Raw genomic sequence first — 14564 nt, forward strand, 5'->3', positions numbered from 1 at the left:
AAAGCCCTGTATTTCATTTACTTCAAAGTTCATTAATTTAGAAAACAAACAGCAATTATGACTAATTTCTACTTAGAAACATAATTTTAGATTAGATATTCAGATTTTTATTGAATATTAGTTATGTGATAGACACCATGATGGATGATTCATATATAAAATGAACAAGACACATATGTTCATTATATTCGGGGAATACAGGAGACAAATTCAGTTCATGTGGCTAAACCGTATTTATAAGAGATGCAGTAACGGAGGATATAGCTGATACCTGGGGCAAGATCATGAAGAGCTTTGTATGCCAAGATGAAGAGTCCAAACTTCAGTTTATAGACAAAGATCCATTTTAATCAGGCCACTACCACAATTCCACAATCTGCTTTTTAAAATGAAGCAGTGATGGCAGTATCAAAATGGACGGAAGGGAGTTCTAGTCATCCAACTGAGAAACAAAGAAGGCCTACTCTGACAGTTACCATTTGTGGTGTTGCTACACACTGGTGTGTCCTGGGAAGTTGTGATTTAAATTACTCATAGACGAAGAATAAGAAAGAGGTGCCTGGGTGGCTCAGTCGCTTGAGCATCTGACTCTTGATTTTCCTCCCAGGTCATGATATGCGCTGGGCACGCAGCTTACTTGGGCTTCTCTCTCTGCTTCTCCCTCTGCCCCTCCCCAGCTTGTGTGCAAAATAAACAAACAAGAAAAATGTCAAAGATTGCAGGTTATAATATCTCGTTTTTTAATAATTATTGGGTTTTTTTTTCATGCGTAATTGGGTTATACCCATTCTTTACAGTTAAGAGAAGGATATCTTATTTCACAAACCAGAGAGGCTCCTAAGCCATGCCTTAACCTAGAGACTCCATTAGAACAAATATTGCCATGGTTTTCCTTGCCTGCTGTTTTTTCCTCCCCTAGATACCCCAAAGGTAGACCTGTTCGGGTGCTCAGAGACCCTACCTTCATGAGTAGGCCAAATAAAGGTTGCTGCCATTTGAGGGAACCCTGTGACCTACAGGATAGAGGCTAAACTGAACAAACAGAATGGATAGAACAGAATTAATGAAAGAAATAGGAGAAAACTTACTTACAAATTAGAATCTCAAGGACATGCAATGAGAGTATTAAAAAAAACTTTCTGGAATGATAAAACAGTTTCCAAATTTTAAAATTCAACAGTGGAACTAAAAAAAAAAAAAAAAGATTCAAAAGAACAGTTGAAGAAAGGAATGACAGACCAGATCTTACCTGCACTGAATTAAACCCTGAAACTTTAGATCAAAAGGGCACACAGAGCTCCAGACTAGACTAGACTTGATGAAAAAAGACACACATTTTAATAAAATGTTTTACCAATAAAAGAAAAAAAAAAAATGCCAGGCCTCTGCAACCTGAAAAGACAATCATTTTCATTGTAAATATATTCTAGAAATGTGTTCAAGAGGGGCCAGATAAACAAGGATCTTATAAAGTATAACTTTACTTTGACTCATTTTTTTAGTACAGTTGACACACAATGTTACATTAGTTTCACATGTACAGCATAGAGATTCCACAAATTTATACGTTATGCTGTGTTCACCAGAAGTGTAACTACCTTCTGTCCCCATATATCCCTATGGGAGCATCATTGACTATATTCTTTATGCTGTGCTTTTTATTCCCGTGACCTACTTATTCCATAACTGGAAGCCTATATCTCACACTGACCTTCACCCATCTTGCCCAACCCCTCACCACCCTCCCCTCTGGCAGCCATCAGTTTGTTCCCTATATGGTCTCAGTTTATGTCAGTTTTTTCTCTATAAAGGTCTGATTGTGCTTTTTATTTATTCATTTTTTTATATTCCACATGTGAGGGAAATTATATGGTATTTGTCTTTCTTAGTCTGACTTATTTGACCTAACATAATACCCTCTAGGTCCATCTGTGTTGTCTCAGGTGTCACAGTCTCATCCTTTTATGGCTGTGTAATATTCCATTGTGTGTATGTATAGAAATATTGTATGAGCAAATAATTCTATTGGGTATTTACCCAAAGAAAATAAAAACACTAATTTGAAAAGATAATATGCACCCCTATGTTCATTGCAACATTATTTACAATAACTAAGATACTAACTCATGTTTTAAATAGTACTTACTTGTACACATGAACTTTTACAGTTTGTTTTTTTTTTCTTAGTTTAACATTTCTTCATTGTTGATAGAACATAGACTTGTAGATTTTCTGAACTCTTGGGGTTTATTAATATGATTACTGTCATCATACCTGTACTAATATTTGAAACCCTAAAGTATGGCATTTTAATTTCACAGGCCTGTGGGCTTTCTCCTAGAGATGTCACCACTATTAAACTACTCAATGAAACCAGAGACATGTTGGAAAGGTATGTATACTACTTGTAACAGAAAACGTGTTTCTATTTGAATGTACTTATGTCCGTTTTTTAGTTTTTCCTGGACATATGCAGCATGGTATCTTGTGAAAATTACATTTTGAATCTATTCCCCTGCATTTAGGTAGGATTTCCTAATTCTTTTATTAAGGTAATGAGAAAAATGGATTTTTTTCAAGATGCCCATGCCTTCCTCACCCACTTCCTTAGGCTAGAGAATCTGAAATACTAGTTGAGGGACTGGAAGATAGTTAGCATTTATATTTTGAAAAAAAGCTTTCAGAGGTGATTCTGGTAGACCCAGTATGTAAGGAAATGTTTAACAACTAGCATTTAAAAATAAAACAGAACAGAAACTGAAATTGTAGCTGCAGCCATTCTGACTACTAACTTGAAATCACTTGATACTGACTTGAGGAGTTGGGGAGTTGGGGAGAAATGCACTTGTGAGTTGGAGGTAGCCAGCTCCAGCTAATCCTCATGGTACCACATGTGTACATGTGCTGATCTATGTACACTGCTCCCCCCCCCCCCCCCCCCCCCCCCACCACACACACACACTCAATTTTGGGAGTTACTCCCCCTAGCCTTCTCAGGATAGACTATAATGTTCCTAAAACGTTGAGTGATAAAAATCTCACATCTTCCCTAAATTGAGTATTACTATTTTAAGTCACCCAGAACACAGCTAGGGTGTTAACAATGGAGAATGCACCAGACTATGCATTAGGAGACTGGAAGACCTAGATTGAAGATGGACTTTCCTGTTTGTTAGCTATTCAGCCTCGGTGGAGCCACTTAACTCTTCGAGGTGGTTTTATCACTGGAGAATCTGGAAATTTCTTTTATCCTAAGGATAATTTAAGACCACTTTCTCCAGTTCTGTTTTCTGAGGAAATTATATCCTCTGCTTCTAAGATATTTTCATAATGTGATGAAAATCAACAAATTTAAAGGTTAACTCAGACTTTCTACGATCGCCGTCTCCACATTTTTTCCTTTTTCTTTCTTCTTTTTTTCACATTTTTTCTTACTCAGGTTTTCACCACCTCAGTCCACGAAGTTTTAGAAAAGGTCATCAGTGATCTTTTGCCAAAACTGATCAACCTGTGATGTTCACCTTTTTTAACTTTTCTCTGATGATTAACACTGTTGATTAAGCTTTTCTTGAAATTCTTTTCTCGTGTGGCTTCCATAAGTGTCATTTCCTGATTTCTCTCCCTGTATTCAGATTATTTCTTCTAGTTTCCTCTATGTCCGTCTTTCTTGTAAACATTCGTTTTCCAAGGTATTTGTTCTTATTTCATCCTCAGCTGCCCTAAGCAATTTCATACACGGCTTTAACTACTGTCTGTATGCTGATAATTCCCAGATGGATAGCCCCTAGCCCACCACTCCCATGAGCTGGTCTGGTTTAAGATTTCTGCATTTCAAAGATCAAACTAATCTGTTGAAGTAGGCATTTTCTAACTTTAATAGCATATGTATATTATTCTTTATATCAAAGAGGTTTTGTGAGATACTAACGTAGCATAACAAAAAGAGCTTGAACTTTAAAAACAGAAAGGCCTGGGTTCAAATTCTAGCTCCCCACTTACTAATTATATATACCTTTGGACAAATTTCTTCATCCCTAAGTATCCAGTTTCTCACCTGTACATGATGCCAAAATTTTCTGAGATGTCATGATAGAATATGTGAAGCAAACCAGTATCTGTGACTATAAGATGATTCTTCTTCAGGAGTTCCTTGAAGAGAAGTAATACTGTTACTGAAATTCTTGAAAACACATTGTACAAAGTGCTGAATAATAAAAGAAAATCTAGCAAAATGGATGCAAATTCTCATTTTGTTGTGCTAAATAATAAACTTCCTTTTTATGCTTAATTTTTAAAGATTAACCCCTTGATATATTCTTAACAGCGTTTTAGGCTATAAAAAGTAGGTTGTGACTAGAAATGTTGGTGGCTGTCAAAGATAACAACATACTTATTGAATTTATTTCCTTTTCCACTGAGAATCTAAAACACAATCTATCCTTCTTTTTTTGTGTAGTCCAGATTTTAGTACAGTTTTGAATACATGTTTAAACCGAGGTTTTAGCAGACTGCTAGACAACATGGCTGAGTTCTTTCGACCTACTGAACAGGAACTGCAACGTAGTAACTCCATGAGTAGGTAAGATGACATAAAATGTTGTGAGTAATGAAGGCTCTAACAAAGGAGTGCTATGGATGTGTTTTTGTTCCAGGTAATAAAAAAATCATAGAGGATAAATTTGTTTGATCATTTTCAACAAATTAAACTCCCTTAAACTAATGATTCCTTCATTAGTAGAAACTCCTTCTGAATTCAGTATTAAAAACCTCATTTCTTCCCAAAATTTTGCCACCATATAGAAATACTTAGGTTGTCAATCTGTCTTTCTGCAGGCCAAATCCCAATTCTTAGATTGTTGGGGTTTTTTTTTAACTCTTTAGAATATAAAACTGAAAACATATTTAAGTACTGCAAGCCATAATTGGCCTACGTAATTCAGTAGTTTGGCCATTATGATAAGCAGGCATTCTTGTTATAGATTCCTATTTCATGAATTATCTCCTACTTTTACAACAACATAATGTATTCATTTTTAGCTCTTCTTGTAAGATTGGGAGTATTTAGTGTAATTGTTAGTAATTTTTTTAATCATAATTATTTCTAAGTCATGCATTCATTCTGCTAAAATGTATCATATGGTTTTATTATATCCTTATCTCAGCATGAGTACCTTGGCTCTCCTATTAGAATTTATACTCTTTAATAACCTGCTTTGAAGTTTTTTATATTAAACTCAGAAAATAATAGCTACTAAATCAATGTTAACTGACTATAAATTGGTCCATTAAAATTAAGAGAAACAGTAAGTGATATGAAGTATGTATGTGCAATATCCAATTCAATTCTTAAATACATAGGGCAAGAAATTATTCATTTCTTTGGAACCCTTCTTTATTGTATAAAAAGAATAATTTCCAGTTAGCATTGAGGATTTGGAATGCTTACAGCCATAAAATTTATTTTCTGAGACAACTTAAATATCACCCTAAAATCTTTTTTTAGGAACTCTTTTAAGTGATACAAAAATAAATTTCAGCCCCTATATGCTTCCCTAAATCAAGGTGCTCTGATTAATAAAACTTCACTATAATCTCTACCTAGCAAGGTATTAGTTATTTCCTGAGTAGTGATAAAGAATTATAACAGTTGTTTTACACAAGTACTTGATTTTATACACTGAAGAGTTATAAAAAATGTGTTATAACCACATAGCCATTGTAGTCTTCTTGTTTAAACTCCCTATAGTACTCACTACTGTACTTTCCTGTACAACCTACATTTTTCACCTAGAACGGGAATCGTATTCCTCAGTTATATTTTAAGCCTCCTCACAAAGTCAGAAACTATTTTATGCCCTTTCATATTTCGTTACATACTCTAAGTATTCAGTAGATATTTCCTAGCTTAAGTTTTTTTCTTTTCTATATCGATAACCTACTTTATACTCCATGACTTAATACTAGAAATATTTTCATTATGCCTACTGTTGTTCCTATTGTTTAACATGTTGTGAAAGTTCTAGCCATTACAATAAGCCAAGATAAAATATTTCCAATTATCGGTAAAGAGACAAAATATCATTAATTATGCGTACTCCAATTAATGATGCAGAACCCTCAGTTGATTCAAGAGAATCAACTGAAAAGTGATGCTAACTAATAAAAACAAACTATATATGGGTGTATGTATTATATATGTGTATACAGTAAAACCCTGGATTGCAAGTAACTTGTTCTGAGAATGTTCCGCGAGATGAGCAAACATTTCTAATAAATTTTAACTTGATAAACGAGAGATGGTACGTGACACTGAATGTCACATGATCACAGCTGAGCCAATGGTTCTTGAAATTCATTTTGATATATGAGTGCTTTGGATTACAAGCATGTTTCCAGAACAAATTATGCTTGCAAACTAAGGTTTTACTGTATTCTTGTATATACTACATATAGTATATGCACATAATATATTCAAGAAATGATTAGAAAAGTAAGCGATAAGTATACTTTCCCTATAAAATATATAAGGTGCAATTATTAGAATAATATGTTATTCATAATAGATAAACCATTGAGACAGGATGTAAAATCCAGAAACAGGCTCAAAAATATACAGGAGGATATTAGTACATGATGAAAGTGAGGAAGAGATGTGTTATTTAGCAAATGATAGTAAGACAGATTAGTCATTTTACAACGACTGATGTAAATTAATAATAATAATAATAAAGTTGGACTCTTTGGTACCACACAGATAGCCAAAAAAAATTCAAGAGGTTTAAACGATAAAAACATAAATGAATATGGAGCACCTGGGTGGTTCAGTTGGTTAAGTGTCTTACTTCAGCTCAGATCATGATCTCACAGTTCATGAATTCGAGCCCCACATTGGGCTCTGTGCTGACAGCTGGGGCCTGGAGTCTGCTTCAGATTCTTTGTCTCCCTCTCTATCTGTCCCTCCCCTGGTTTCTCTCTCTCAAAAATAAATAAACATAAAAAACATAAATGAACAGATGAATATTTGTCAGAGCTCAAGATGGAGAAGGCTCTTCTAAGAATGAAAGTAAAGAACTTTACAAAAGAAAATGATAGGTGTGGCTGTAAAACTTTAAACTTACAGATCAAACAGGTTTTATTAGCTTTATAACTGCTATTGAACGCAAATGATATGTTGGTGGAAATGTTTGCAAACTGTGTATATTATACAAAGAGGTTAGTGGACATATCAGTTAAGGAAGGAAACACACAAAGAAGAAATGGCCATAGACATGAACTCAGAAGAGAGGAGACAGATGCCAGTTTGTCCATTCATCTGGCATCTATTTGTTGAACGACTACTATGTATCAAGCACTGAACTAGGTCTCTGTCCTCATGGGTCTTACAATCTAGTAGGAGAAATAGACAAACAGGTGTACAAACTATGATAAGTATTAGAAGGAAAAGAACATTGAACATATGATAAAAGTATTTGAACAAACGTGGAATGTCATGCAGTTCCCCTGAGGAAATAATTTGAACTGAGAATTAAAAGATGAGCATTAAATATGGCCTTGGACTAGAGCGAGGCAGTTGACATTTAGGGCAGAAGCCACAGGGCAAAGACTTTGAAAAGTGGAGGACCGAGGTACACTTGAGGACCTGGAAGAAGCTGGTGTGGTAGCTGAACAGATGGAACTAGGAGAAGGGTGATGTGAGACCAAGTTGGAGAATTCAGCACATACAGATCATGGTTGTCAGCTTGAGAATGCTGGGAAGCCACCAGAGAAGTGGCAGGAGAGTGATATGATGGGACTTACATTATAGAATCACTTAGATTGCTTTATGGAGAAGGAAACTTTACTAAGTGCTGGGATAAAATACAGTTAGTAAAATAGCCACTGTACCAAACTTCACAGACCTTGTATGGTAGTGGTGTCTTCAGTTTCTAATGAAGAAAAAGTAATATACAAAGAGAGACATCAAACATGTAAACAAAAACATGACATTCTGAAAAATGCTACCAAGAAGGAGAATAATGCCTAATTTTCTCAGGAATACATAAATCTCTGCACTCCTGTTTTCTTTTTATCCATTGCCTCAAATCTCAGCATAGAACACTGGTTAGATTAGCATATGGTTACACAGCATAGCTTCAGCATTTTCATGATGTTTGAAAGGAAATTTCTGGGGTAGACTGAGGTGTGAAGTATTATGTTTAACATAACAAACCTGAGTATAACTCACATAAAAATTATTTCATATTTGTTTCCAAAGTGTTTCATCATTTAACAGTCATTGTATCACACATAATCACACCAACATTTATTCATTTATTCACCCAACTTATTGTAAGTGATTGTTGAGCACTTACAAGTTAGGTCACTGCTATAGTCCAGACAAAAGAAAATGCTTAGCCTTGACTAGGTTTGACAATGGGGAGAAGTAGACACACTTAAGAAATTTTAGGATGGGGTGCCTGAGTGGCTCAGTCGGCTAAGCGTCCGACTTCAGCTCAGGTCATGATCTCACGGCTCGTGAGTTTGAGCCCCGCGTCGGGCTCTGTGCTGACAGCTCAGAGCCTGGAGCCTGCTTCAGATTCTGTGTCTCCCTCTCTCTCTGCCCCTTTCCCACTCACACTCTGTCTCTTTCTCTCAAAAATAAATAAACATTGAAAAAAAAATTTTTTTAAGAAATTTTAGGATAGTCTGGGGTGCCTGGGTGGCTCAGTTGGTTAAGCATCTGACTTGGTTTTGGCTCAGGTCATGATCTCACAGTTGTGAGATTGAACCCCCTGTCGGGCTCTGCCCTGACAGTGGGCAGCCTGCTTGGGATTCTCCGTATCCTTCCCTCTGCCCCACCCCCACTCATGTTTGTTTTCTCTCTCCCTCTGTCTCTCTCTTTCAAAAATAAACATTAAAAATTTTTTAATAAGTGAATAAATAAATTGTCACAGCTAGAGGATGAATTACTTTTTATAATCATTAAAAAATAGATTAAAACTTTGGTGAAGAACTTTAAATAAGATGGAAAATGTTCATAACTTTAATAGAAATACAAAACAATATTGCTGGGAAGTTAGAGTCTTGTGTTTAAAAAAAACAAACAAAAGGGGACCCCATGTGGCTCAGTCAGTTGAGTGATGCTAGATTTCAGCTCAGGTCATGATCTCACAGTTCCCAGGATCGAGTCCCACGTCTGGGCTCTGTACTGACAGCACAGAGCCTGCTTGGGATTCTCTCTCTCCCTCTCTTTGTCCCTCCCATACTAAGGCACATGTTCAGTCTCGCTCTCTCTCAAAAATGAATAAGCTTTTTTTAAAAAGCACAGATATGTATAAAAATTACTGGAAGAAGTTAACCATGATGTCAGTTGCAGTTGTTATTTCTAAGGGGTAGAATTATGCATGGTTTTTATTTTCTTCTTAATACACTTTGTGAATACTCTTCAGTTACTATATTGCGTTATAATTAAAATGTTAAGATCCTGTAAGACAATTTCAGAAAATAATTATTACTATGATGATTTTTCAGTCTTTCCAGTGTCAGCCTGCCATTAGCTAAGATAATTCCAATAGTAAATGGACAGATCCATTCAGTTTGCAGTGAAACACCTAGTCATTTTGTTCAGGTAAGAAGAAAGCTTGGAGGTATTATTTAAAAACATTGTATTTTTGGTTGTGGTTATATTGGTCTGACATAAAATTACATTTCTCTCCTGTGGTATTTGTTCAAAGAAACCAAAACTTAAATCACATGTAGAGTGTGGTAGAATGCCCCATGAGAACAAAAATATAGCAAATTTATGAGGTTGGGAATACCTTTCCCCATATTCTAGTCCAACACCAGTGAGACTACATTTTACATACATTCTGGTTGGCATTAAACTATGTTAGTAATAAGATTGAGTTATGAGACTGTGATCTAGTTCCTCAAATTTTGAGGAAAACTAAAAAATTGTCTTGGAGAAGTAAAGCATTTTAGTATTAATAAATATGACTATTAAGAATGCACCAATAATCTGCTCATGAAAAGTTCCGTAGACAGTACTACCTAAAACTCAATCCTTCCTTAGAAAACCATTTTGGAATGCATTAAGTAAGGCAAATATTATTGAAATAAGAACTCTGGACCCACACAGTTTTTTCTGGGTCACCTGCAACCAAGTTGCAATACTTTTAGAAGACTAAAACTTGTATTAGAATTAGAAACTTGTTTGCAATACACCTCAATTCCAAACTACTGCAGAAATGTACAGGGAGGAGACTGCAAGCTAAGTGTAAAGATGGCATCTTCTTGGTACCATGTGTCTCAGACAAGTTAGATTATCTTCCGTGTACTTTCTGCTTGGCAACATGAAAAGACTACAGATTGTTTCTTTCTCTATATGGTGTCGTTACTGTGTCCTTTACGTGCTTATTTTGCCTCACTGTTCTCTTCAGTTGTCTTTGTCATCTCTGTCACCCATGACAGGCATTCATATTGCAGAAGGAAGAGGGAGTAAGGCTAATCTCATTTCGCTTAATTTAAGCTCAGATTTCTTTATTAAAAACTTAGTTTAAAATTTTTAATTTCATATTAAATTAATTTTCACATGTATATCAGTGTGAGAAAAAAGTTTGTAACTTTTGGCACTTAAACCTTAACTTCACCTTTCTCCAGTTTCGTAAGAGTCTGGCTTCATCTGTAGGCTATTCATCTTGGCAGGCCAGTGGGAAATACAACCAGGCAAAATATACCACCTGCAGCTTGAAGGCTTAAGTAATTTATGTACCACAGTAATTAAAATCTGTATAATTGATAATGAAAACAAAAGAGTTCAATCTAATAAAAATACCATTGATATTAATGTTCAAAGATTTTTAGTGTGACCGAATGTAGGTTATATACTACACTATTGATTGACAAGTTCTTTTAAGCATAATCTCTGTGTTAACTCATTTAACTATAAAATGCCAAGTTGTCTTTAGAGACTTTAACCATGAATTTGTTGAGGTCAAGACTGGTCTAAAGTTCACTTGAGTTTTCTGATACTTAAGAAACAGAGAACACAAAGGATAGATTCATTTTTCATTTACTGTTTCTCTGATGCCCAGAGAGGCACTTAAATGTTTCTGTGTCATAGATCTTTTCACAATCTGGTGAAGCCTATGGACCCCTTCTCAGAATAATGTGTGTAAATGCATATCATAAAATACATAGGCTTTAAAGAAAGCCAATTAATTACATACAGTTTTCAAAATACTTTTTAAAATCAAGTATCTCCTAGAATTTGTTATGCGAAAAAATATTCCTTGCATTAAGTGATTTTCTTTTTGGCCTTACTGCCACAAAACTTAAAGCTAAATTTATTGCTTGATTGCAGAAATGGATTTAAATTATCTATACTTCTTACAAACTGTAATGTTTTATTGTCATCTTTGCTAGGATCTGTTGATGATGGAGCAAGTGAAAGACTTTGCTGCTAATGTGTATGAAGCTTTTAGTACTCCTCAACAACTGGAGAAATGATTTCTTTTCCTTCAAGAAAAACTACAATGGAATTCATTTACTTTTAAAAATACACTGAATGAATCAACTATATATAGGGTAATGATTTGTTACCGAAATGCCTAATAAAAATATATTCTTAATCAAAGTCTTCATTTCGTAATAAAATAGATTTATTTGGCATCTTAATATATTTTTTTAAAGTCATCAACAGACTAGTTTTTGTGAGCATATCTGAGCATACACAGTGCAGACATCAGAATTGTTAATACTTTGTTACACCATGGATATTAGTTCCAAACTGACAAAAAACTAATGTAGATACTTTTTTTATATATATATAATATGAAATGTAGTATACATTGACATTTATACAAAGGAAAAATCTGTTTGAGAAATAGCTGTGAAGTTTAGAAAATGTACTATTTAATCATAAAGTTCACTGGACTATAATATACATGAATGAATCAGACTTTTCTCCCGTTACTCTTCAAAGGAATAAGTTATTTACCTTAGATAAACCTGATGAAGGACATTTCTTTTTATGGAAACCAGTGAATTTAACAACCATGATCAGTAATTTTTCGTTACCATTGTTAACAATCCTTAGAAAATTACGTATTTGATTTAGAGGCTGAAATTGTGCTGTTGTTGTTACTCAGCGGCTATTTTTAGCTATAGTTTCAGCATTTGTATGTAAATAATTTTAACTTACTTTGTATTGATTTTGAGCACAGTAAATATCTTACTGCAATAAAATATTTTAGTAAAATATGGTTTTGTTGAGTTAATACTTTACAGCCATTAATTTATTTGTCCTATAGCATTTTTGCTGTTACTTTGGGAGAATATGCTAGTTTTCAGGTTTTATTTTAACTAGTAATATAATTGATGCTTTAGTTTTTCTGTTTAGAAAAAATGAATAGCATTCCCTTCTGAAGAGAAACAATTCATCGTCTCTAGTAAATCTATATTCTGTATTTATAATTAAGGGTACTTAGGCAGAAATAAATGAATTGTTGCATATCATTAGTGTATTAGATATATTTTCGGTAACATAAGAATATTGTCAGTGACATCGCTTTATGTTCCTCCAACAGAGGAAAAATGTTTAAAAAAATGTAATGTCTACAATGTTTAACAAAAGAAAAAACAGATGTAAAAGTGTTGGCAGATAGCAAATATTTCTCTTCCAAATTTGACAGAAAATAGTGATGTTATTTTCTAATAGGGTGGAGGAAAAACTGCATTTTGGAAAATTAGTGAATGTGTCTGTAATAGGGCCTGCATCTCTTGCAGCAGTATTAACCCAGGATTTCATCCAAGGAATATTTGAGACTGAACAGGTGTGGCCTTGTAAAAAAAAAAAAAAAAAAAAAAAAAAAGGATCGTATTCTGATCAGCTGACAATTTTCACCTGGAGTCACCTGCATCTGTGGCGCCGTGGCAGTTGAAGAGATGATCAGGTAAAACCCACATGCATTTGAAGCTAACTGGCCTTAGATATTACAAATGTGTCTTCAGCTAGTACAATAGGACCCCTCTTGTCTGGGACCAATAGTTTGGTTAATCCAAAGGTCACTTAAATAAAGCAGGGTATCTATCACACACAAAAAAACTTATTCTTAGATATTTTAACTTAAAATATAAATATTCTTTAATTGCCACTTTCTTAATCTAGGGACCAGGTCTTTTCTACCTTTTTCGTATGGGTCTGCTTTGAGGCACTCCAACTCCTTCTTGTGCAGATCACATGCACTACATTCCATTATATAATTGTGAGCCACCGATACAGAATCCTTCTAGGTTTTTGCTATATTTTCCTCCAATCTTTTAGAACTGTTTTCCCCACAATTAGCCAATATCTTTAAATTTTAAAACAGCAACGCACTTTTTTTTTTTTTTAAGATTCTATTTTTAAGTAGTCTGTACCCCCAACATGGGGCTCATGCTCACAACCCTGAGATCAGAAGTCTCATGCTCCACCAACTGAGCCAGCCGGGCCCCCCTAAAAAAACAACACTTTTATCGAGTCTTTTCAAAGATCAGCTTAGTTTTCACAGAAACTACAGCTCTTCACACTCACGTCATCAGTTTATATACTCATGATAACAAGTTCAACTGGCATAATCAGTTTGGTAACTATTAATTTCTTAGAGCCGATGTAACAAATTATTGCTAATTGGGTGACTTAAAACAACAGAAATTTCTCTTCTCACCATTCTTGATTTTGGACGTCCAAAATCAAGGTATCAGCAGGGCCATGCTCCCTCTGAAGGCTCTAGGGAAGACTGTTCAATCCTTTCTTGACTCTCCCAGCCTCTGGTGGCCCAGGTGTCCCTTAGCTTGTAGCAGCAAACTTCGTCTCTGCCTCTGTCTTCACATGGCCTTCTCTGTGTGTCTGTGCTCTTTGTCTCATAAGAATACTCTCACTTAGGACCCACCCACGTACAGTATGATCTTGTCTCAATACTTAACTTTCGTTACATCTGGAAAGACGCCATTTCCAAGTAAGATCACCTTCTGAGCTTCTAAGGCAGACGTGAATTGTCAAAGAATACTCTTCAGCCCCTATAGTAACAAACTCTACGCGACTTGGTAAACGCAGATTGCAGCAAGTGGAAATCAAAGCGAAGGGTGCACCAGATAGACGCCTACTAACTGAAAGCCTGCAGCCTGCCCTAAGCACCTCCTTTTCTGAGGAGATGAAGACCATCAGTTTATCCCGTGAATTGGTTACATGGAGATTACTTAAAACTGCTTCTATTTTTTCTCCTTCAAACTTGTATAAATGTGTCTGTTACTGTGTATATATAAAAATCTTACATGAGCACTTATTTTATTTGCTTGGAAGATTTTATCTAACCAGATCGTTCACTTGCAAAATTGAACAGAAGATAAAACATCGGTCTTGTCTTCTGTTGTCCTGATTCATATTTATTTGAATAGCCTGAACTTTTACAGTAATTGTGTTGCTTGTATATGACACCTATGAGAAAATGAGATAGAATCTTACTAAAGTGATATCCATATTTAAAATATCAACATCTTAGAGGCACCTGGGCAGCTCAGTTGGTGAAGCATCTGACTTCAGCTCA

At 35.0% G+C, this 14564-nt stretch overlaps 1 protein-coding gene across 2 annotated transcripts in view; it reads left to right on the forward strand.

The window, feature by feature from the left end:
* Positions 1-14303, forward strand: part of PEX3 (peroxisomal biogenesis factor 3) — a 34887-nt gene extending 20584 nt beyond the window's left edge. Inside the window, exons 9-13 of one of the 2 annotated variants that reach the window (XR_006717611.1) lie at positions 2322-2392; positions 4457-4579; positions 9511-9607; positions 11404-11565; positions 12769-14303. Coding sequence is in view for 1 of the 2 variants with exons in the window: in XM_045499847.1 (XP_045355803.1) it covers positions 2322-2392; positions 4457-4579; positions 9511-9607; positions 11404-11487 (375 nt within the window). In the remaining variant the exon portion in view is untranslated. Of the gene's footprint in view, positions 1-2321; positions 2393-4456; positions 4580-9510; positions 9608-11403; positions 12241-12768 lie in introns of those variants that run through there. The other variant, XM_045499847.1, reaches the window with a different exon arrangement.
* Positions 14304-14564: the final 261 nt, after the last annotated feature.

Source organism: Leopardus geoffroyi, chromosome B2, assembly GCF_018350155.1.
Source record: "Leopardus geoffroyi isolate Oge1 chromosome B2, O.geoffroyi_Oge1_pat1.0, whole genome shotgun sequence".
NCBI lineage: Eukaryota > Metazoa > Chordata > Mammalia > Carnivora > Felidae > Leopardus > Leopardus geoffroyi.